Source organism: Oncorhynchus masou, chromosome 18, assembly GCF_036934945.1.
Source record: "Oncorhynchus masou masou isolate Uvic2021 chromosome 18, UVic_Omas_1.1, whole genome shotgun sequence".
NCBI classification, from domain to species: domain Eukaryota; kingdom Metazoa; phylum Chordata; class Actinopteri; order Salmoniformes; family Salmonidae; genus Oncorhynchus; species Oncorhynchus masou.
In genome coordinates this window covers 43,848,021-43,873,527 of record NC_088229.1, presented here as the reverse complement: position 1 = coordinate 43,873,527, position 25,507 = coordinate 43,848,021, and the positions used below count along the sequence as shown (strand labels likewise).

General features: G+C 44.6%; 1 protein-coding gene across 4 annotated transcripts in view; it reads right to left on the bottom strand.

Moving 5' to 3' along the window:
• The window catches only part of LOC135504672 (protein bicaudal D homolog 2-like), an 84,076-nt gene that overhangs the window by 29,558 nt on the left and 29,011 nt on the right, over positions 1–25,507 (bottom strand). For all 4 annotated transcript variants that reach the window (XM_064923441.1, XM_064923440.1, XM_064923442.1 and 1 more), the window contains exon 2: positions 9,232–9,444. In XM_064923441.1, coding sequence (XP_064779513.1) covers positions 9,232–9,444 — 213 coding nt within the window. The remainder of the gene's footprint in view (positions 1–9,231; positions 9,445–25,507) is intronic.

The following is a 25,507-nucleotide window of genomic DNA, read 5'->3' as shown; positions in this document are numbered from 1 at the left end:
ACCCTCTGCATCCGATGACAGATGGGTACTGTATCAAGACTCGTTTATGTTGTCGAGACTGCCACTTTGTAATAATAATAATAATAATGAATGTAAATGTAAATGTAAATGTAAATAATGAATAATTGGCCCATGTAATAATTGGCCCATATGGAATACAGTTGATTGAAATAAATTGATTTCTGAAAGCTCCCATCGTTCACCTATATTTCCAAATCTCTCATAGAGGAAAAAGGTCGACAATCACAAGGTGACCCAACTCTGTCTATGGAGTCACATGACAGACCAACTGACAGAGGTCCGGGAGAAAATCATCCCCTTGACTAAATCAGGGCTGCCAAGCATATGCCAGAAAAAGAAAAAAACATCACATTTCGGAGTCTCTGTTTTCTCCTCCTCCTAACGGATTTTCTTCTCCTCTTTCCACCCTCTCCCTTTCTCCCTCCATCCCTTGCTGCCTTATTTGAAACACGGCTGACAAAGGATTCTTTCAGAGTCCTCAGTCCCATCACAATGGCAGCCTCAGTGCCCTGGCTCCCACCCGCTGCCCGCCTTCTGCTGGCTACCTCTGCCCATAAAGTGGCAGTGGATGGGTGTCATTAGCTCCTATACATAGTGAGATATACACTCCAACTTCCTCCATCTAGGCAATTAGCCCTGGCCGCCAACCTTGCCACTGCACCAGTGTGTGTGTGTGTGTGTGTGTGTGTGTGTGTGTGTGTGTGTGTGTGTGTGTCTGCATTCACAATGAGGTTGGCACCTGCAGGCAGACAGAGCCACACACAAGGGAACCAGTCGAGCACCGGTAACAGCACTAAACTGAAGACTGGCTGACAGCATTAATATGGAGCTCAAATCCGTATTCACAGAGAAAGAGTGATGTACAGTTGACGTCGGAAGTTTACATACACCTTGGCCAACTACATTTAAACTTAGTTTTTCATAATTCCTGACATTTAATCACAGTAAAAATTCCCTGTCTTGGGTCAGCTAGGATCACCACTTTATTTTAAGAATGTGAAATGTCAGAATAATAGTAGAGAGAATGATTTATTTCAGCTTTTATTTCTTTCATCACATTCCCAGTGGGTCAGAAGTTTACATACACTCAATTAGTATTTGGTAGCATTGCCTTTAAATTGTTTAACTTGGGTCAAAAGTTTGGGTAGCCTTCCACAAGCTTCCCACAATAAGTTGGGTGAATTTTGGCCCATTCCTCCTGACAGAGCTGGTGTAACTGAGTCAGGTTTGTAGACCTCCTTGCTCACACACGCTTTTTCAGTTCTACCCACACATTTTCTATAGGATTGAGGTCAGGGCTTTGTGATGGCCACTCCAATACCTTGACTTTGTTGTCCTTAAGCCATTTTGCCACAACTTTGGAAGTATGCTTGGGGTCATTGTCCATTTGGAAGACCCATTTGCAACCAAGCTTTAACTTCCTGACGGATGTCTTGAGATGTTGCTTCAATATATCCACATAATTTTCCTACCTCATGATGCCATCTATTTTGTGAAGTGCACCAGTTCCTCCTACAGTAAAGCACCCCCACAACATGATTGTAACGGCTGTTGGAAGGAGAGGACCAAGGTGCAGCGTCGTATGTGTCCATATTTATTTAGTGAACACAGCAATAACAAAAATTCCAAAGAGAACGACCAAAACAGTTCTGGCTGGTGCAGACACACAACAGAAAACAACTACCCACAAATCATAGTGGGAACACAGGCTGCCTAAGTATGGTTCTCAATCAGAGACAACGATTGCCAGCTGCCTCTGATTGGGAACCATACCAGGCCAAACACATAGAAATACAAAACCTAGACTACAAAACATAGAATGTCCACCCCAACTCACGCCCTGCCAAACTAAAACAGAGACATAAAAAGGAACTAAGGTCAGGACGTGACAATGATGCTGCCACCCCCCGTGCTTCACGGTTGGGATGGTCTTCTTCGGCTTGCAAGCCTCCCCTTTTTTACTCCAAACATAACGATGGTCATTATGGCCAAATAGTTATATTTTTGTTTCACCAGACCAGAAGACATTTCTCCAAAAAGTACAATCTTTGTCCCCATGTGCAGTTGCAAACTGTAGTCTGGCGGTTTTAAGCGGTTTTGGAGCAGTGGCTTCTGCCTTGCTGAGCAGCCTTTCAGGTTATGTTGATATAGGACTCGTTTTACTGTGGATATAGATATTTTGTACCTGTTTCCTCCAGCATCTTCACAAGCTCCTTTGCTGTTGTTCTGGGATTGATTTGCACTTTTCGCACCAAAGTACGTTCATCTCTATGAGACAGAACTTGTCTCCTTCCTGAGCAGTATGACGGCTACGTGGTCCCATGGTGTTTATACTTGCGTACTACTGTTTGTACAGATGAATGTGGTACCTTCAGGAGTTTGGAAATTGCTCCCAAGGATGAACCAGACTTGTGGAGGTCTACAAGTTTTTTTCTGAGGTCTTGGCTGATTCCTTTTGATTTTCCCATGATGTCAAACAAATAGGCACTGAGTTTTAAGGTCCTCCTTGAAATACATCCCCAGGTACACCTCATTTTCAGGACTTTTCCAAGCTGTTTAAAGGCACAGTCAACTTAGTGTATGTAAACTTCTGACCCACTGGAATTGTGATGCAGTGAATTATAAGTGAAATAATCTGTCTGTAAACAATTGTTGGAAAAAAGTGCTGTCAAAGTAGATGTCCTAACCGACTTGCCAAAACTATAGTTTGTTAACAAGAAATTTGTGGAGTGGTTGACAAATGAGTTTTAATGACTCCAAACTAAGTCCATGTAAACTTCCGACGTCAACTGTGAGTGCAAGTATGTAGGTAATATAAGGGGATCCATGTGTTCATAAAGAGGGGGCTGATACTCTACTGTTACTGCAGACGAGACACAGCCTAAGTCAAACATACGCTATGTTTGGAGAAAGACATCTGGCTTCCATAAAGCCCATCGTAAGACTTGTTTCAGTCGCCAGAGCCAAGTAGCAACTGGCCTATTTCCTAGAGCCTGACGAAAATTGTTAGTACTTTATTTCTTTGCCCTAATATCTATAAGAAACGACCAGACTGAAAGCAAAGTGTGAGGATTTGAGTACCTTGCCACAGACGTGTTTCCAAACTGACGGGGTGTCAAACTCCCTTAGAGGAGGCCTTCAGACCCTCTCCCCTCCCAGAACCGGAGTAATCACTAACTTGAGCAGCAAAACGCTGTCGCAGAGCTTAACTAAATCTGATGAGTCCCAACATGGAGGGATTTGGGGAGAGGGGTTAAACAAGGAAGGGAGAGAGTAAGCGGGAGAGAGGTTGGGAGAGAAAGAGGGGAGAGAGAGAGAGAGAGAGAGAGAGAGGGCTCACAGCATGCTTTAGTGATTTTCTGTTAACAAAGTAAAACCCTGAGAAATGAATTTGTTTTGATTAAATACATTTGACAGGAGAAGGAGACACAGGAACAGTTTTTAGGCTTATGGAGGTGAGGTACTGCTATATCGTCTTGCCCTTCTTGTAATCTACTGTATATACCTTATCCTCTCCCTGCTCAGCAGCCGGTGTCAGAAATCCCTCCTCATTATTTCACCCTTAATACCTACTACTAAGAGAGCACAGCCCTTCAGATCAAACGATCTAAAAGTGAGAGCCTCTCTCCTTTTGTCTCTCCCTCTCTCCTTCTGTCTGTCTCTCCCTCTCTCCTTCTGTCTGTCTCTCCCTCTCTCCTTCTGTCTGTCTCTCTCTCCTTCTGTCTGTCTCTCCATCTCTTTCTGTCTCTCCCTCTCTTTCTGTCTTTCTGTCTCTCCCTCTCTTTCTGTCTCTCCCTCTCTCTTTCTGTCTCTCCCTCTCTCCTTCTGTCTCTCCCTCTCTCTGTCTCTCCCTCTCTTTCTGTCTCTCCCTCTCTCTTTCTGTCTCTCCCTCTCTCTTTCTGTCTCTCCCTCTCTTTTCTGTCTCTCCCTCTCTCTTTCTGTCTCTCCCTCTCTCTTTCTGTCTCTCAGTCTCTTTCTGTCTCTCCCTCTCTGTCTCTCCCTCTCTTTCTGTTCTGTCTCTCCCTCTCTCTTTCTGTCTCTCCCTCTCTCTTCTGTCTCTCTCCTCTCTCTTTCTGTCTCTCCCTCTTTCTGTCTCTCCCTTCTCTTTCTGTCTCTCCCTCTCTTTCTGTCTCTGTCTCTTTCCTCTCTCTTTCTGTCTCTCCCTCTCTCTTCTGTCTCTCCCACTCTCTCTTTCTGTCTCTCCCCCTCTCTTTCTGTCTCTCCCTCTCTCCTTCTGTCTCTCCCTCTGTCTCTCTCTTTCTGTCTCCCTCTATCTTTCTCTTCCTCTCTTTCTGTCTCTCCCTCTCTTTCTGTCTCTCCCTCTCTCTTTCTGTCTCTCCCTCTCTCTCTGTCTCTCATCTGTCTCTCCTCTCTCTTCCCTCTGTCTCTCCCTCTCTTTCTGTATCTCCCTCTCTCCTTCTGTCTCTCCCTCTCTCCTTCTGTCTCTCCTCCTTCTCTTTGTCTCTCCCTCTCTCCTGTCTCTCCCTCTCTCTTTCTTCTGTCTCTCCATCTCTCTCTGTCTCTCCCTCTCTCCTTCTGTCTCTCCATCTCTCCTTCTGTCTCTCCTCTCTCTCCTTCTGTCTCTCCCTCTCTCTTTCTGTCTCTCCTCCTCTCTTTCTGTCTCTCCCTCTCTGTCTTTCTGTCTCTCCCTGTCTCTCTCTCACTCTGTCTCTCCCTCTCTCTTCTGTCTCTCCCTCTCTCTTCTCTGTCTCTCCCTCTCTCCTTCGGTCTCTCCATCTCTCCTTATGTCTCTCCCTCTCTCTTTCTGTCTCTCCCTGTCTCTCTCTTCTGTCTATCCCTCTCTTTCTGTCTCTCCCTCTGTCTCTCCCTCTCTTTCTGTCTCTACCTCTCTCCTTCTGTCTCTCCCTCTCTCTTCTCTGTCTCTCCCTCTCTCTTTCTGTCTCTCCCTCTCTCCTTCGGTCTCTCCCTCTCTCCTTCGGTCTCTCCCTCTCTTATGTCTTTCTGTCTCTCCCTCTCTCTTTCTGTCTCCCTCTCTCTCTGTCTCCTGTCTTTCTGTCTCTCCCTCTCTTTCTTCTGTCTCTCCCTCTCTCCTTCTGTCTCTCCCTCTCTCCTTCTCTCTCCCTCTCTCCTTCGTCTCTCCCTCTCTCCTTCTCTCTCCCTCTCTCCTTCGTCTCTCCCTCTCTCCTTCTGTCTCTCCCTCTCTCCTTCTGTCTCTCCCTCTCCCTTCTGTCTCTCCCTCTCTCTTTCTGTCTCTCCCTCTCTCCTTCTGTCTCTCCTCTCTCTCTCCTTCTGTCTCTCCCTCTCTCCTTCTCCTCTCCCTCTCTCCTTCTGTCTCTCCCTCTCTCTTTCTGTCTCTCCCTCTCTCCTTCTGTCTCTCCCTCTCTCTTTCTGTCTCTCCCTCTCTCTTTCTGTCTATCTCCCTCTCCTTCTGTCTCTACCTCTCTTTCTGTCTCTACCTCTCTTTCGGTCTCTCCCTCTCTCTTTCTGTCTCTCCCTCTCTCTTCTGTCTCTCCCTCTCTCTTTCTGTCTCTCCCTCTCTCTTTCTGTCTCTCCCTCTCTCCTTCTGTCTCTCCCTCTCTCCTTCTGTCTCTCCCTCTCTCCTTCTGTCTCTCCCTCTCTCCTTCTGTCTCTCCCTCTCTCCTTCGGTCTCTCCCTCTCTCCTTCGGTCTCTCCCTCTCTCCCCTCCCTCTCTCCTTGTCTCTCCCTCTCTCCCTGTCTCCCTGTCTCTCCCTCTCTTTCTGTCTCTACCTCTCTTTCTGTCTCTACCTCTCTTTCTGTCTCTCTCTCTCTCCTTCGGTCTCTCCCTCTCTCTTTCTGTCTTCTCTGTCTCTCCCTCTTCTGTCTCTCCCTCTCTCTTTCTGTCTCTCCCTCTCTCTTTCTGTCTCTCCCTCTCTCTCTCTCCTCTCTCCTCTCTCCCTCTCTCCTTCTGTCTCTCCCTCTCTCCTTCGGTCTCTCCCTCTCTCCTTGTCTCCCTGTCTCTCCCTCTCTTTCTGTCTCTCCCTCTCTTCTGTCTCTCCCTCTCTCTTTCTGTCTCTCCCTCTCTCCTTCGGTCTCTCCTCTCTCCTTGTCTCTCCATCTCTCTTCTGTCTCTCCCTCTCTCTTTCTGTCTCTCCCTCTCCTCTCTTCTGTCTCTCCATCTCTCCCTCCTTCTGTCTCTCCCTCTCTCTTCCTCTCCATCTCTCCCCTTCTGTCTCTCCTTCTGTCTCTCCCTCTCTCCTTCTGTCTCTCCCTCTCCTCCTGTCTCTCCCTCTCTCCTTCTGTCTCCCCTCTCTCCCTGTCTCTCCCTCTCCTCTTCTCTGTCTCTCCCTCTGTCTTTCTGTCTCTCCCTTCTGTCTCTCTCTCCTTCTGTCTCTCCCTCTCTCCTTCTGTCTGTCTCTCCCTCTCTCTGTCTCCTTCTCCCAAAGCTCACCTCCCCAAGAGGGGCCTCTTTCTGTCTCTCCCTCTCTCCTTCTGTCTCTCTTCTGTCTCTCCCTCTCTCCTTCTGTCTCTCCCTCTCTCTTTCTCTCTCCCTCTCTTTCTGTCTCCCCTCTCCTTCTGTCCAGTTCAGGAGGCTCTCCTGTCTCTCCCTCTCTCTTTCTGTCTCTCCCTCTCTCTTCTGTCTCTCCTCTCTCTCCCTTCTTCTGTCTCTCCCTCTCTCTTTCCCTCTGTCTCTCCCTCTCTCTTTCTGTCTCCCTCTCTGTCTCCCCTTCTCTTTCTGTCTCTCCCTCTCTCTTTCTTCTGTCTCTCCCTCTCTCCTTCTGTCTCCCTCCCTCTCTCCTTCCTGTCTCTCCACCTCTCCTTCTGTCTCTCCCCTTCTCCTTCTGTCTCTCCCTCTCTCCTTTTGTCTCTCCCTCTCTCCTTCTGTCTCTCCCTCTCTCCTTCTGTCTCTCCTTCTGTCTCTCTTCCTTCTGTCTCTCCCTCTCTCCTTCTGTCTCTCCCTCTCTCCTTCTGTCTCCCCCTCTCTCCTTCTGTCTCCCCCTCTCTCCTTCGGTCTCTCCCTCTCTCCTTCGGTCTCTCCTTCTGTCTCTCCCTCTCTCCTTCTGTCTCTCCCTCTCTCCTTCTGTCTCTCCCTCTCTCCTTCTGTCTCTCCCTCTCTCCTTCTGTCTCTCCCTCTCTCCTTCTGTCTCTCCCTCTCTCCTTCTGTCTCTCCCTCTCTTTCTGTCTCTCCCTCTCTTTCTGTCTCTCCCTCTCTTTCTGTCTCCCCATCTCCTTCTGTCAGTTCAAAGCTAAACACCTCCCCAAGAGGGGCCTGGCCCCCTTTCAACATGCCGGCCCCTCTCGTTATTTCAATCTCTTCACTGCTGGCTCAGTCCAGACACTCACACACAGGCACACATACGCACACGCACACATATACGCACAGTGTCTGCTAATGAGGCTAATTAGACCTGAATGTAAATGACATTTAAAAACAAAAGAGAGCACAGACGATACAGGATGCTATTATGATGATTGGGGATGTATGACCTGATGTCTCTGAGACAATGTGGGTGTATGTGTGTTAGTGGGGCAGTGTGTGAGGGGATGTCTCTGAGACAATGTAGGTGTATGTGTGTTAGTGGGGCAGTGTGTGATGGGATACGAGTGGTGTGTGGCATCTCACCGGCTCTTATCTGGCCCATAGCGGACAAGAGAGCAGGCGGGTGGCACGGCTGGCGCTCTCAAGCCAGGGAAGGATGCCAGATCTGATGGGAGAGGAGAGGCACGCCAGTGTCGCCAGGGCTGGCCGATGGGCACTGCTGATAATCTCAGGACCTAGTGCCTGTACTCTGTGTAATATGCACTAGTGCCACAGCATAAATGCATTACTAATGCAACAATTAACCTGTAACCATAATGTATGCATAATGCCTGATATGCCTAGTTTGCCAATAGTAGAAGTTTTCCTCAACTATGATCTGCCTTTTGCAATAAGCTTTTTTTTTGGGGGGGGGGGGGATCCGCTTTAATATTACAAATAGATTGTGGCTTCTATCAATGTAATTGTCTGCATCATTTCCAACACCCCATATATTTTAAAAATATTTTTCCTTTATTATTTTCCCCTAACCCTACCGCCCCTCCCCTAATTGGAGTAAACTAATGGACAACAACACGAGTTTAATGACTCCAACCTAAGTGTATGTAAACCTCTGACTTCAACTGTATATAACATTTAATTGGTTGCAAGAATTTTGTATAATCATTTACATAGAAAAACTCTACGTTTTGAGTCGATGGAATCGTTAAAACGAAAATCTCTTCCCACCTATTTTGCAATTTGTATGGCACAGCTGTCAATTCTTTGGTCCTTAAATGAAACTGGTATACTTTTTTTTATTTATCACAATTTTCTTTAACCAAGCAGTTGTTAACCTTTCCCTTCATCACGCCACAGCAGAGACAGGCAGTTAAGATTCCCCCGCTCTCTCCTTCTGTAATTTTAGCCTCGCCCAGATCTCCAGGGCTGCAGAGACAGGACCGCATCAGTACGACAGCCATTATGGCGCTCGTTCAATCAGCCTGATCTGTGCCAGTTCACCACAGGGGTTGAAACTATCAGGGTGGGTGTGATTAGTCCTGCCCGAACACGCCAAGCAGAGTTCAACCGCTAGCACGGGAGTCGGGCAAGTCTGGAACTGTAGTCTAGTAGCCACAGGCAGGGTATAAGTAAACAATATCTGAATGTATAGCAAATTTGCATGGGTGTGTACATTGCGCAAGTGTCGCCAAGTATAGATAATTGGGAAAGCTTCAATGCTAGTACAGGTACGTGTGCAAACATACGTATCTGTGAAGTCGAAAGTGTGTGTGTGTGGGTGGGTGTGTGTATCAGCAATTGTGTAGTCGAGCATGTGCAAGTGTAATTTTGTTTACAATACATGCACATATAATAGTCAACAATAGGATCTGATCTCATATACCCAGTCTATACCTATTGTCAAATCCAATCACAAATCATCCAAAAAGCATTTCACATCATTTAGCAGACGCTCTTATCCAGAGCAATTTACAGTAGTGAGTGCATACATTTTCATCATACTGGTCCCCCGTGGGAATTGAACCCACAACTCTGGCAATGCAAGCGCCTTGCCCTACAAATCCAGTAATGGGTAGTTAACTAGAATCTAGATCAAATCAAGATAGGATTTACAATGTGTCTTTTGTGAATAGAGTCTACACCTGTCCAGAAAATATAATCTTACGTGTTTTAATATCAGGTGGCGTATTAGTCTGTATGCAAACTCGCATCTATAGTAAGATGTGGCAACTGAACCTGTTCTATCTTACCTCTCTCATCTCCTGGGCGATGGAGGCCAGGCGTTCGTTCTCTGACTGGGTGTTGGTGAGGACGTTACGGGCCTGGCGGAGCTCCGTCTGCAGCTCCAGGACCCGCTGCTCGTAATAGGCCTCCTTACACACCGCCTCCTGGATCAGAGACTCCTCCCTGCTCTCCCCGTCTGCAGCCACCTTCTTATGGTTGGAGTAGGCTTGTCCAAACGCCTGGAGAGAGAGTGAGACAGGAAGGGAGAGAGGTTAGGGTTTGGTAAATGCAGTGGAAAGGCTACTGTAGGCTTGAGAAGAGCACAAGCATGTGAACACTATTTCAGAGAGTTCCAGCACGTAGGATTTACTCGGGTGATCTCCTGAGCTACTTTTCCCATTTGGAATTTCATCCATTTTGAAATGAGCCCACTTGTTCAGCGGAGGTTCAGCTGGGGACAGAACCAATTAAACAGAACAGAGAGGAGGAGAGTGCTGTCCCAAAAGCTCTCCCTCCTAAAATAGTATATCCTGGAGCAATAACCCCTCAGTCATAACAGTTTCCACCTGGACGCCATCACCCTCCTCTAACACCTCTATTCCTCCCTCCATCATCCTTCTCTAACACCTCTATTCCTCCCTCCATCATCCTCCTCCTCTAAACACCTCTATTCCTCCCTCCATCATCCTCCTCTAACACATCTATTCCTCCCTCCATCATCCTCCTCTAAACACCTCTATTCCTCCCTCCATCATCCTCCTCTAACACCTCTATTCCTCCCTCCATCATCCTCCTCTAACACCTCTATTCCTCCCTCCATCATCCTCCTCCTCTAAACACCTCTATTCCTCCCTCCCTCCATCATCCTCCTCACTCTAATCATCCTCCTCTACACCTCTATTCCTCCCTCCATCATCCTCCTCTAACCATCTAATCATCCTCCTCTACACCTCTATTCCTCCCTCCATCATCCTCCTCCTCTAAACACCTCTATTCCTCCCTCCATCATCCTCCTCTAAACACACATCATCCTCTCCATCATCCCTCCTCTCATCCTCCTCTACCCTCTCCCCCCTAACACCTCTATTCCTCCCTCCAACATCCTCCTCATCATCCTCCTCTCACACCTCTATTCCTCGCTCCATTCCTCTCTCTTGCTCATACCGACTCCCTCTTCTCCCCCACCCTCTCCACCCATAGGACGCTAGTCCATACTGCACATGCTCAACCAGAGACCAAGCAGAAGGCAGTTCAAACACTTAGGAACCAATCTGAGTAAAGCAGAAGACAGGCTATAGGAAACCTCCTCGACAAACACTGTCCCTCTCTGATTACAGAATATAGTCCAATGCTTTTAAGATCATTTATGAGTACAGGCAGATAAAATGAGGAAATCATCCAAATTCCCCAGATTGACAGCAGTTTAGAAAGGGAAGATGTCTCTACTACCACAGGCCAGGGACACACAAGAGTGTGACAGTGAGAGAGGGCTTGTAATTCTCTGATCCATTTTTGTCTCTTTGCTGCTATAATGGCCCTTAGTCAATAATGGCGTGTTTCACTTCACTATTAATTGTTCCTCTGTCGGGACTTTGACCCTAATTTCTTAATGGACCATGAGGCAGCCCTATCACAGTGCCTGTTCAGAATCGTCTGGTCACGCAGAGAGACTCTAGGTTTCTCTCTCTCTCTCTCTGAATAATCACCCTCTGATTACAGATTTCATTTCCAATCCCCAGTGATCCATTTGATGGAGATTTTAATTTCTAATTTTGTTTCTCAGCTGGACTACAATCCCTAAATCTGGATTTACCTGAGACTATCAGACATCTGACCTTGCTTTTATCTCCTCTCACTCGCTCTCTGACCCTGACACACTATACAGTACACACTATAAAGTACACACTCTACAGTACACACTCTACAGTACACATGCACGTGACTGTGGCCAGATTAAGTCGTTTTTCTGCGTTTCAACATAATCTCAGTAATTACTTCCTTTAGAGCAGGGGTATTCAACTCTTACCCTACAAGGTCTGGAGACGCTGTCCCTGTTTAGAGGGGAAGAATGGAAAAAAAAAACAGTTGAGTTTGAGGGCTTTAGAGAATAAAGGAAATCTGCACTTTAAAATGACATTTGTGAAACTGAACTAGTTACAGACGGAGTTAAAATAAAAAATTCTGTGCAAAAACTAGTTCAGTGGGTTACAACCAGGCATGAAAATGACATCATGTCTCGTGCATGATGGACATCTCACTTGATGGGGAAAGATATAGAGATTGCAGGAAAGCAGACAGCATAAACATGATCAGATACACATTCCAGCTGAGAACAACAGTAGGCTTTCACTGGAAGACTGGAATGGCTCGAGAATGGTGGAATGCTTTCTGGCTGTAGCATGGATAAAGGAGTCAAGGATCTCAGGCCACCTAGAGAACACCAATCTACACACAGGCTAGCACTGTGGAGCATTGGCCTTGGGATACCATAACGGGTGATAAATGACCAGGCTTGTACTACGTAGACAAACTGTATCCACACGCTTTGAGTGCTATCACAAACCACATGGGCCTCAAAACGAGCCACCGTCCACCCAAAGCTCAACCCACCATAACAACCGCATCCCCTCTTTGATTAAATCGTCATTAAGAGCAGGGATTAACCCAATCAGAAAGTAGGGGGAATCCTATCACTATAATCTGGATTGTAGGGGGGTTGGACTCTGACCCTATCAATCTAATTTAGGGGGCGCGGGCAGGCAGGCTTCAAATGGGGGGGCACCGAGCCGAAATCCGCTGACCCAAGCCCCTTAATCTCATCCCCTATGAGTGGGGTAACTTTTGGGGGATGGGGAGGGGGGAGCGCAAGCAATCTATAAACTTAATGCGGCACCCCTGACACACAGCCCAAAAAATGTAATGCAGCACCATATGTTAACTGTAAGAGGATGTGAGGGAGAATTAGCATATTGCGATATGGCTAATAAAAGAGGAATTCCTGATCAATTCTGACTTCAACTGTATGTATGTTAACAGACTTAGGTTGGAGTCCTTAAAACTCGTTTTTCAACCACTCCACAAATTTCTTGTTAACAAACTATAGTTTTGGTAAATCTACTTTGTGCATGACACAGATCATTTTTCCAACAATTGTTAACAAGACAGATTATTTCACTTATAATTCACTGTATCACAATTCCAGTGGGTCAGAAGTTCACATACACTAAGTTGACTGTGCCTTTAAACAGCTTGGAAAAGTCCAGAAAATAATGTCATGGCTTTAGAAGCTTCTGATAGGCTTATTGGCATGGTTTGATTCAAGTGGAGGTGTACCTGTGGATGTATTTCAATGACTACCTTCAAACTCAGTGCCTCTTTGCTTGACATCATGGGAAAATCAAAGGAAACAAGCCAAGACCTCAGAAAAAGAATTGTAAGACCTCCACAAGTCTGGTTCATCCTTGGGAGCAATTTCCAAACTCCTGAAGGTACCACGTTCATCTGTACAAACAATAGTATGCAAGTATAAACACCATGGGACCACGCAGCCATCATACCGCTCATGAAGGGGAGGCGTTCTGACTCATAGAGATGAACGTACGTTGGTGCGAAAAGCAAACAGCAAAGGACCTTGTGAAGATGCAGAAGGAGACAGGTACAAAAGTATCTAAATCCACAGTAAAACAAGTCCTATATCAACATAACCTGAAAGGAAAATTATGTGCAACATCAAGACATCAGGTAGTTAAAGCTTGGTCACAAATGGGTCTTCCAAATGGACAATAACCCCAAGCATACTTCCAAAGTTGTGGCAAAATGGCTTAAGGACAACATAGTCAAGGTATTGGAGTGGCCATCACAAAGCACCGACCTCAATTCTATAGAAAATGTGTGGCCAAAACTGAAAAAGCCTGTGCGAGCAAGGAGGCCTTAAAACCTGACTCAGTTACACCAGCTCTGTCAGGAGGTTTGGGACGAAATTCATCCAACTTAAATAATGTGACCCAAGTTAAATATTTTAAAGGCAATGCTACCAAATACTAATTGAGTGTATGTAAACTTCTGACCCACTGGGAATGTGATGAAAGAAATAAAAGCTGAAATAAATAATTCTCTCTACTATTATTCTGACATTTCACATTCTTAAAATAAATTGGTGATCCTAACTGACCTAAAACAGGGATTTTTTCTTGGATTAACTGTCAGGAATTGTGAAAAACTGAGTTTAATGTATTTGGCTAAGGTGTATGTAAACTCCGGACTTCAACTATACGTATGTAAGGAAGGTGACAGCTGACTTTGAGAGAATGAATCAGTCGGATATTTGTGGTAACGCAGAAACGAGCTACAAGCTCTAGCATGTTGAAAGGGAATGGGAGAAGACAGAACCCACTGGAGATTTGGCCCTATGAAGCCAACAAGGTCTGATTCCAAATGAGCCCATATATTATGGGATGGATCTAACCAGACTTCCTGCTGGGTTCTGATCCCTATAGACCCCCCAGGCAGACAGCAAAGCACATCATCACAGTTAGCTTCATCATCATGTGATGTTCTGGGGAGGGGGCTGATGTGGTGTCATCTCTGATCTTCCTCTCTCTCTCTCTGTCTGCTTCTCTCTCTCGATCTATCAATTTTTCAATTCAATTCAATTTAAGGGCTTTATTGGCATGGGAAATATATGTTTATACTGCCAAAGCAAGTGAAATAAATAATAAACAAAATTGAAATAAACAATAAAATATGAAACATTACACTTCCAAAAATTCCAAAAGAATAAAGATATTTCATATGTCATATTATGTACAGTATCTATACAGTGTTGTAATGATGTGCAAATAGTTAATACAAAAGGGAAAATAAATGCACATAAATATAGGTTATATTTACAATGGTGTTTGTTTTTCACTGGTTGCCCTTTTCTTGTGGCAAGAGATCACAAATCTTGCTGCTGTGATGGCACACTGTGGTATTTCACCCAATAGATATGGGAGTTTACCAAAATTCTTTGTGGGTTTGTGTATTTTTTTTGTGGTACTTTTAAATTGAACCTATTTAACTAGGCAAGTCAGTTAAGAACAAATTTTTATTTGAAACGACGACAATGACATAATATGGTCATACATTTAGGAGGAGGTTCGGAAGTGCAGTTCAGTTTCCACCTAATTTTGTGTTTTGCCAAATTTAATTACACACTTGTTATTTGTGTACATGGATTTTATAATGTCGTTGCACACTCTTGGCATTCTCTCAACCAGCTACCTCCTGGAATGCTTTTCCAACAGTCTTGAAGGAGTTCCCACATATGCCAAGAGTTTGCAAAGCTGTCATCAAGGCAAATGGTGGCTACTTTGAAGAATATCAAATTGAAAGTAGATTTTGATTTGTTAAACACTTTTTTGGTTACTACATGTTTCCATATGTGTTATTTCATAGCTGTGATGTCTTCACTATTATTATACAATGTAGAAAATAGTAAAAATAAAGAAAAACCCTTGAATGAGTAGGTGGGTCCACACTTTTGACTGGTACTGTAGTTTTCCCAGTTGCCAAATGCTAAACAAACAAGATTTCCTTAACAAAATCATGTGCCCATGAAGTCATTATTGGACAAAAAATGCTCACGTTAGATCCATGTATGATTAACATGAAGCATGTGAACATGAACATGAAGCATGTGTCCCAATCTTTATATTACTTTCGCTCTGGTCTTCCAACAACATGCAGGAGGATGCAGCGCAATAGCTGCTCTAACTGCGACGTGAATAGTCTATCCACGGAATAGCCTCCGTCTCCCATAATCTGCATCGGTTGAGCTAATAAATGCTGCTGCTACCCACTGAATGTTTTTTCAGAGATCGCAAGTTATGATGCTGCATGCATTTCATCAAACGACCAATAATAAGGCATGACTGTGTTTGGTTCGGACTGCGTTCTCACCTGCAGCGAACCGCAAGACCGCCCGTTCTGAGCGAACCATGGTGCATTGTTTAGTGGGCTTCCAAGTGCAGATAGTGTTCACACCAATCAAAATGAACAGAACTAAGGGACTTAAAAACTTCTTCGGGATCGGTGTCCCTTCCACGGGATGGTTGAGCTAACGTAGGCTAATGTGATTAGCATGTTGTAAGTAACAAGAACATTTCCCAGGACATAGACATATCTGATATTGGCAGAAAGCTTAAATTCACTGTCCAATTTACAGTAGCTATTACAGTGAAATAATACCATGCTATTTTTTGAGGAGAGTGCACAATTTTGAACAAATTAGGCATATTTGGGCAGTCTTGATACAAAATGTTGAACAGAAATGCAATGGTTCATTGGATCAGTCTAAAATGTTGCTCAAATACTGCTGCCACCTAGTGGCCCAAATGTATATTGCATCTGGGCTGGAATAATACATAATGGCCTTTCTCTTGCATTTCAAAGAAATGTACAAAAAAATACAAAAGAACGGTTGATTTTTGTCTTTGTATTATCTTTTACCAGATCTATTGGGGTAGATTCCCCTACATTCCTTACACAATTCCATGAACTTCAAAATGTTTCCATTCAAATGGTCCCAAGAACATGCATATCCTTGCTTCAGGGCCTGAGCCACAGGCAGTTAGATTTGAGTATGTCATTTCAGGCTAAAATATTTCAAAAGGGGTGGATCCTTAAGACACCAGAATGTGTATACCCCTCAGTGTCAGTGTTAAGAATGTGTCCTGATAATAGTTATTCCCCTGTAATCTGACAATACAGACAGCACAGAGTGTTAGGGTTCAAAGGTCACTGATTAGAGGACAAGGCCTATCAGGACTGAAAAGGAGGTAGCGTGTGTGTCAGTCAAATCTGTTATATGATCCTAGACAGCTCCTGGTCAAAGACCACCTGCTTAAAGCTATACATCAGCTCAGAGAGCAGGTTAGAGTAAGATACAAGGGAGGGTCAGGTCAAAGAGTTCAACCTTGTTCTTCTACTCCAACAACCATCATCCCCCATCCAGCCACACACTCACACACCACATTCCTCCAAACCTGTTATCTTCAACCTTAAGAAGCTGAGCCTGTGATGACAAGCTAAACCCCAGCCGCATGAGATATTCTATTTTCCCCCTCATGTTCCAATGCGAGAGAAGCAGACGTCTTGTTAGAGGGGTTTGAGCAGGGCCAACCCTGTGGGTGAACGAGGGGAGAGATCCTCTAGAGATCTAGCAAGACCTTCCGAAGCAGAAGATCAAACGAGCAGAAGATAAGCCCAATCTTCTCCGTTCTCTGCTTGTGTGTGTGTGTGTGTGTGTGTGTGTGTGTGTGTGTGTGTGTGTGTGTGTGTGTGTGTGTGTGTGTGTGTGTGTGTGTGTGTGTGTGTGTGTGTGCGCGCGTGTGTACACTACTGCGGTCCACTGAGAAAGGCCTATGGTGAACTAATCGATGCCAGATAGTTTTTTTTAACATACATAGCCTCAGGACCAAACCCTATTAAGAGCCCATTCTATCATGATCAATCCCATTTGGATTTTGATCCGCTTCCTCCAACCTCTGACCTTGTGATAATCTGACCCCTTAAACTCCATTTTAACCCCACACTGCAATCCCCCCATTTACCATCACAAACAAACAGAAAACAAAATGGCCCTGGATGAAAAACAGTGGGAGAGAGAGAGAGAAGAAAAAGACAGAGAAAGGCAGAGAAAATGCCAAAGTCTGTTTGGAACCAGACAGTAGAGCGCTAGACTTTTCGTAATGTCATACGACACACAGTGAGGTAGCTAATGACCAGAGAGAGGAGTTATCTGGCCCCTGCATTGCAATCTTGAATTGGAAGGGATGGATGTCAGTAGCATACAGATATAGAGAGTAGCCAGTCAGCACACACAACACAAACACACTGCAGTACTGCAGGAAATAACACAGACATTGCATGGGCGTCACAAACTCAACAACAAACCAAAGACTGTTCAATGTGATAGTATCTCTGTGCCAGATTCTGATAGCTAAAAGAATGGTACGCACCCTGGCTGTTTCAAATAGGACAGGATTGGGCACGCTCACTGGGCAATACCACACTGGCAGGGCACACAACACACCCACAAGGGCGCCACCACCACCCGCATTACAGCCCAGAAATGTGAGTTAGAAAGCAGAGACCTTTGGATCAGCACCACACAGTTTTAAAGAAAAACATACTATGAACTTCAACTAGGTCTACAATGACTATGGAAACAAAAACACAGACTCACAGTTAAACATTTAACTGAAGGCTAAATACACACACTGTCTTTCAACCACAAGACTCTCTGTAGATGATACAGTTACCAACACAGAAACATTCAAACTCACACGACACTCCCAGCTCTGGCATGCAGAAGCAGTCGTGTCATACTATCAGAGAGGCCTGTAATGGTAGCTCAGACAGGCAGTCACACAGCTGATGATAATCAGTACCTTGACCCTGCATGCCTCTGCAGTGCCTCAGCTCAGTGACGACTGTTCCGTGTTGAAGGTCGTCCGAGCACTCAGCGGTTATTCCTGACTTCTGAATCGCACCACACATGGCGCGAGAGAGCCTCCTGCAGTAAACAGAACAATTCTCCCTCCCTCTCTCTCCCCCTCTCTCCCCCTCTCTCCCCCTCTCATTCACGGGCCACTGTACAGACAGTGCAGTTTTATTCTCTACCTCTCACAGAGCTCTACCTCTCACAGAGCTCTACCTCTCACAGTGCAGTTTCTATATTTAGCGGCCATTATCAAATGCTTACAATTATTGATATCTCCCAGTGTGCTCTTCATAACGTGGACACGCGGACACGGCCGGACAGACACACACTGACCTAGCACTGGAGGCTCTCTCTCTCACATCCACTTACTCCCTCTAACCGCATCTGAGGACATTTCGATTTCTAAACAACAAAAACGCTGATCCTTGGTGAGGAATGTCAAGCCCTTCACGTGTGTTTGTGTGCCTCTGCTAATGATTTACCTAGAGGACAGTGGCACTGGCGGTTGATGTGCCACAGTGATCTCAAAGCCAATGGCAGAGTGTTAATGAGTGACGGAGAGCTAATTACCACCCCTTACTGAATGAGCCTCTTCACCTCTTCTACACAGAGAGAGAGAGAGAGAGAGAGAGAGAGAGAGAGAGAGAGAGAGATGTGAAAAGTGGATTCCTCACATCAGTTTTCTTTCCCTATAGTTCAAACCTCATCTCACTAATCACGGAAAAACACCTACAGTAGGCTCTCATCATGTCACACATGAAAACGTGATCTGGGTTATGTTACCGTGAGAAATGGGCCTTGTTCTACATGCAGAATCATCAGATAGAACCCAAGTAACATACTGTATTTTCCCTCCAACCCTCAGCAGATCCAGGCATGAGTCATCTAACAGGAGATAAAAGGTGATGATCTGATTAACGACAAGGCCCTTCACTACATGGAACTATTTCAGAATGAGAATCATAATTTCAGAGAGCGAGAGGGGAACAGGGTGAGAGAGGGAGGGAAGGAACAGAGAAGCAAGGGGATAAAAAAATATATATACAAAAAGAAAGAGGTGGGGCGAGAGGGAAGAGAGGAAGGAAAGAAAGTTAGGGAAACGGAGGTAAAGACAGTAGCTTTGGTCTAGCAGAGAGCCATATTGATTCTCTGCACAGAACAGAGCCACTGGACTTTTCACACACACACACACACACACACACACACACACACACACACACACACACACACACACACACACACACACACACACACACACACACACACACACACACACACACACACACACACACACACACTGAACAAACAAGCTATTGCTTATTTTCCTTTCTCCTATTTGCCCTCCAGTCAGGTGTACTGCAGCACCTGGTACCCCATGCCTCCAGAGAGAGGATAGTGTTCAGACTTCTCACTGCTGCTGAAGTTCATCACACACACTGAAGGGAAGGAATACTACACCAAAGAGCCTAGGGAGCAGCGTGTGAGAGGTTAGACAACTCGCAAACACACACAAAATTAAACTCACAGGCACACAATAGGAAAATAGCTCAGCAGAATAGTTTTTTTTTTCTGGTTGGGGATCAGAGTGTTTTTGTGTTTTCCTCTGCTCAGCATGAGACTAAACTTTTGAAAGACTTGAGGGCTTGAATCTAAACTTCAACCCCTAAGAAACAACTACTAGGCCCGAGAGAGTGTACAGCTCCAGGGCAGGAGGGTAATGCTAGATGGAGAACGCCAGAGGCAGAGAGAGAGGTTGCAGAAATGAGAACCCCATAACACACACACACACACACACACACACCCACACACCTCTCTACAAAGTCTCCGCACTAGAATTCCCTGCTATTCCGACTTAGGAGGCCCTTTACACGGCTGACAGGAAAACATCAGCCTACAGTGTATATATATGATGCAAAGAAGGCTGCTGATGGGAGTACAGCCCATAATAATGGCTGGAACGGTGCGAATGGAATGGTATTAAACACCAGGAAACCATGTGTTGGATGTATTTGATACCATTCCACTCCAACACCATCATTAAGTTTGCCTGATGACACAACAGTGGTAGGCCGACAACAACCTAAAATATATAATATAATTTTTAAAGATTATACATTTTTTAAACATTGAATCGAAAAAAATAATGTTTTTTTTATCAATTAGTATATTTGAGTTTAACCACAAAAATCTGAAATTGCAACCAACTTTCTAATGACTTGTTATAAAAAGTGATATTTTGGAGATTATTTCAGTTTCAAATAACCAAAAGTGAGAGATTAATGTGAATTCATGTGGCATGTAAGGGCATTGTTAGTTTGCCGAAGCACACGTGACCAATAAAATTTGATTTGATTCCACTCCAGCCATTACCACGAGCCAGTCCTCCCAAATGAAGGTGCCACCAACGTGCTGTGATGTCTCCTCTCATCACGGGGAATAGACTACTGTGGCTATCAGACTATCCACTTCAATCTGATTAGTGCCATCGTCAGATGGGTTTGAAGAGAATCATAGGGCTTCCTTTTTCATTCCTTGAATGTACTCCTAGTAGCTGTGTTAGCTATCACGTCAGCTGTGTCAGCTATCACGTCAGCTGTGTCAGCTATCACGTCAGCTGTGTCAGCTATCCCGTCAGCTGTGTCAGCTATCACGTCAGCTGTGTCAGCTATCACGTCAGCTGTGTTAGCTATCACGTCAGCTGTGTCAGCTATCACGTCAGCTGTGTCAGCTATCACGTCAGCTGTGTCAGCTATCACGTCAGCTGTGTCAGCTATCACGTCAGCTGTGTCAGCTATCCGTCAGCTGTGTCAGCTATCACGTCAGCTGTGTTACCTATCACGCCAGCTGTGTCAGCTATCACGTCAGCTGTGTCAGCTATCACGTCAGCTGTGTTAGCTATCACGTCAGCTGTGTTACCTATCACGTCAGCTGTGTTAGCTATCATGTCAGCTGTGTTACCTATCACGTCAGCTGTGTTAGCTATCATGTTAGCTGTGTTACCTATCACGTCAGCTGTGTTAGCTATCATGTCAGCTGTGTCAGCTATCACGTCAGCTGTGTCAGCTATCACGTCAGCTGTGTCAGCTATCACATCAGCTGTGTTAGCTATCATGCAATCTTCATCTTCATTTTGAACCCTTATTTTACCAGGTTAGTAGGCTGAGAACAACACATTCCATTTTACAAATCTCCAACACAAGAAGAAATGTTGAATGTATCATTTGAAAGTTTACTGAAACAACTGTTGTGGGAGGACCCAAAACCGTGCATAGTTATTAGACTACACAGAAAGAGAGAGACTGTGTCTGTATCTGTCTGGGGCTCAGTGTGTCAGTAGTACTGTGTTATTACAGGGTAAAAGCAGTCATTATCTACCCTTGATGTGGCATTAATCCACAGAGCTCTGCACTGAAACACTTTCTCTCTTTTATATAAAGAGGTGTTATCTGTGTGTGGTTTTTAGCAGTTAGGGCCTATTACATGATATGGAATGTTTTATGTTGGTAGTATAGCCATTTTGATTCCAGGCCAGAGGGAAATGTACACTTGCCCTAAATTAACCAAGTTCCATATTTAACATTTGTACAAAATAACAGAAATATGTGGGGTTACGAGGTAAGGTAGTTTTCTGACGGTTTGGATCTGAACTGAGTTAGTGGTTTATTTACATAGGAAGAACACTGGAGGGTAAAACTCTGAGGGAGAGAAAAACAAAAAAAAAGCTGTTATTCTGCTCGGGTGCAGTTTCGCAACTGAAAGGAGAGAACCGGATTTCTCAAGCAATTTTCTTAGTTTATTTCCCACAGTCTCAACAGACAAATATGGAACGGGCAGGTTAAACTAACAATACCTTACATGCCACATTAATTCAGATTACAACCTCTCACTTTTGGTTATTTGAAAATGAAATATCTCAGTCATAGAAAGTTGGTTGCAATTTCAGATTTTTGTGGTTAAACTCAAATATACTAATTGATTAAAAAAAACATAATTTTTTCGATTCAATGTTTAAAAAATGTATAATCTTTGTAAATTATATCATAAATAGGACTGGTGCAGTTATGTCACACATACAGCTAATAAACATATATGGAACTGTCTGCTCTACCCAAAATTACAACCAACTAATTGCAGCGGCAAAACGTTTTACAGTGTTATCAACACACATTGATGGCACCGACAGAGATGGTTGCCTCGCTTTGAGCTCTTAGGAAACTATGCAGTTCTGTTTTTTATGTATTATTTCTTACATTGTTACCCCAGGAAATCTTAAGTCTTATTACTTACAACCGGGAAGAACTATTGGATATAAGAGCAACGTCAACTTACCAACGAGCGCTCACGGTGTGCTTTCTGAAAGGCCTTTCCGACACTATCCAAGATGAACATTACGACCAGGAATACGACTTTCCCGAAGCGGATCCTCTGTTCGAACCACCACCCAGGACACTGGATCTAATTCACGTAGTTGACACAAAACAACAGCTCCGCAGAAGGGGCAGGCTCCGTAGACGTGCACATAGCCCGCACATTGCCCACATTGCCGCTCTTGAGTATACTCCTAGCCAATGTCCAGTCTCTTGACAACAAGGTAGACGAAATTCCAGAGAGACATCAGAGATTGTAAAATTCTCTGTTTCACGGAAACATGGCTCTCTCGGGATATGTTGTCGAAATCGGTTCAGCCACCAGGCTTCTCCATGCATCGCACCGACAGAGATAAACACCACTCTGGGAAGAGGAAAGGCGGGGGTGTATGCTTGATGATTAACGACTCATGGTGTAATCCTACTGCTCATCCCACCTAGAATTCCTTACAATCAAATGCCGGCCATATTACCTTCCAAGAGAATTATCGTCAGTTGTAGTCACAGCTGTGTAAATCCCCCCTCAAGCAGACACCAAGAAGGCCATCAAGGAACTTCACTGGACTATATGCAAACTGGAAACCATATACCCTGAGGCTGAATTTATTGTAGCTGGGGATTTTTAACAAAGCAAATTTGAGAACAAAGCTACCTAAATTCTACCACCATATTGATTGCACTACACGCATGGGCAGTATCCTCGACCACTGCTTCTCTAACTTCCGTGATGCACAAAGCCCTCCTTCCCTTCGAGAAATCCTACCACGACGCCATCTTTCTCCTACCATCTAATAGGCAGACACTCAAACAGGATATACCAGTGATGAGAACCCTTCAACAGGCTTCAAGAGGCTTCAAGATTGGTTTGATTATGCAGACTGGAATATGTTCATGTCAATCTCAGAGAACAACATGGCCCTATACGCTGCCTCGGTGAGTGCATTTATAAAGAAGTGCATTGAAGATGTTGTACCCACTGTGACTATTAAAACCTACCCTAACCAGAAACCGTGGATGGCTGGTGGCATTCGCGCAAAACTGAGAGTGCGATCCACCGCATTTAACCATGGAAAGAGGTCTGGGAATATGAGTGAATATAAAAAGTGTAGATATTCTCTCTGTAGGCAAACAAGCGAAATGCCAGTATAGGGACAAGGTGGAGTAGCAATTGAACGGCTCAGACACAAGACATATGTGGCAGGTTCTACAGGAAATCACGGACTACAAAAAGAAAACCAGTCATGTCACGTACACCAACTTCATGCTTCCAAACAAACTAAACACCTTCTTTGCCCGCTTTGCGGATAATACAGTGCCACCGTCGTGGCCCGCTAACAGTGCCACCATTGCGGCCTGCTAACCCCACCCTGTGCAATTGGGTCCTGGACTTTCTGACGGCCCCAGGTGGTGATGGTAGGAAACAACATCTCCACATCGCTTACCCTCAACACTGGGGCCCCACAAGGGTGCGTACTAAGCCTCCTCCTGTACACCCTGTTCACCAACGACTGCGTGGCCATGCACGCCTCCAGCTCAATCATCAAGTTTGCAGACGACACAACAGTAGTGGGCTTGATTACCAACCACGACGAGACAGCCTACAGGGAGGAGGTGAGGACACTCGGAGTGTGGTGTCAGGAAAACAACCTCAACAAAACAAAGTAGATGATCATGGACTTCAGGAAACAGCAAAGGGAGCAACTCCCTATCCACATCAAAGGGACCGCAGTGGAGAGGGTGCAAAGTTTTAAGTTCCTCGGCATACACGTCACAGACAAACTGAAATGGTCCACCCACACAGACAGTGTGGTGAAGAAGGAGCAACAGCGCCTCTTCAACCTCAGGAGGCTGAAGAAATTTGGCTTGTCACCCAAAACCCTTACAAACTTTTACAGATGCACAATCGAGAGCATCCTGTCGGGCTGTATCACCACCTGGTACGGCAACTGCACCGCCCTCAATCGCAAGGCTCTCCAGAGGGTGGTGAGGTCTGCACAACGCATCACCAGTGGAAAACGACCTGCCCTCCATGACACCTACAGCATCCGATGTCACAGGAAGGCCAAAAAGATCATCAAGGACATCAACCACCCAAGCCACTGCCTGTTCACACATCTTCCATCCAGACAGCGAGGTCAGTACAGGTGTATCAAGGCCATCAGACTGCTAAACAGCAATCAATAACTCAGAGAGGCTGCTGCCTACGTTGAGACCCAATCACTGGCCACTTTAATAAATGGACAACTAGTCACTTTATACAATGCAACTCTCAATAATGCCACTTTAATAATGTTTACATGTCTTACATTTATAACGTTTACATATCTTACATTACTCATATCACATGTATATACTGTATTTATACTATCTATTGCACCTTGCCTATGCCGCTCGGCCATCGTTCATCCATATACTTACATGTACATATTCTCATTCACCCCTTTACATTTGTGTGTATTAGGTAGTTGTTGGCGATTGTTAGATTACTTGTTAGATGTTACTGCACTGTCGGAACTAGAAGCCTTTCGCTACACTCGCATTAACATCTGCTAACCATGTGGATGTGAAAAATTGGATTTGATTTGAAAATGGAAGAGGCAAGTGGAAGGGAGAAAAAGTAAGGAACTTGTCTGTCGGCCTTGCAATAAAAGACCAAAATAGTTGAAAGAAAATTGTGATAAATAAAAAACTTATACCAGTTTCCAGGACCAAAACAATGGACAGCTGTGCCATATAGACTGTAAGAGATTTTTGATGTACTGATTCCATGCACATATTTCATGAGCTGAAACGCAATATGACGCCAGAATGTTATAAATATGGGGGGGGGGGGGTACAACCTTCCCAGCTCTGCAGATTTTGCTGCGAAGAGACAGAGTCATTAGATCATTTATTTTGGTAGTGTTCACATGTAGCTTGTTTTTGGTCACAGGTCGAGGAATGGCTGGAGAATTGCAACATTTACCTGGAGATAACTCTGCAAATAGGACTACTGGGTGATTTGAAAATTCATAGTCAATCGATCAATAACATAATAATACTTTTAGAAAAAATATTTATCTTTCATTTACAATCTGTAGAAACTATGATAATAGAAAGGTTTAGAACTTTTGTTAAACATCCCAGCACAGTTGAAAAATGTATGGCAAATAGAGATAGATGGGAGGGGTTGAATGGAGCTGATGGGTGGGACTCATAACAAGATAACTCATGTAAAATATACTGTGTCCATAAAATGTATAAAGGTTCAGAACTTTGGTGAAACAGCACAGTTAAAAAATATATGGCAAATAGAACTGGATGGACATCGGAAATAGATGGGAGAGGTTGAGGGTCGAGGAAGGACTAAAAACAATATTGTAAAATAGATTGTGTCTGTAAAATGTATATAGTAAGCTGGAAGTAGAAGCCTAAGTGTTGTTGTTCATTAGTTTACTCCAATTAGGGGAG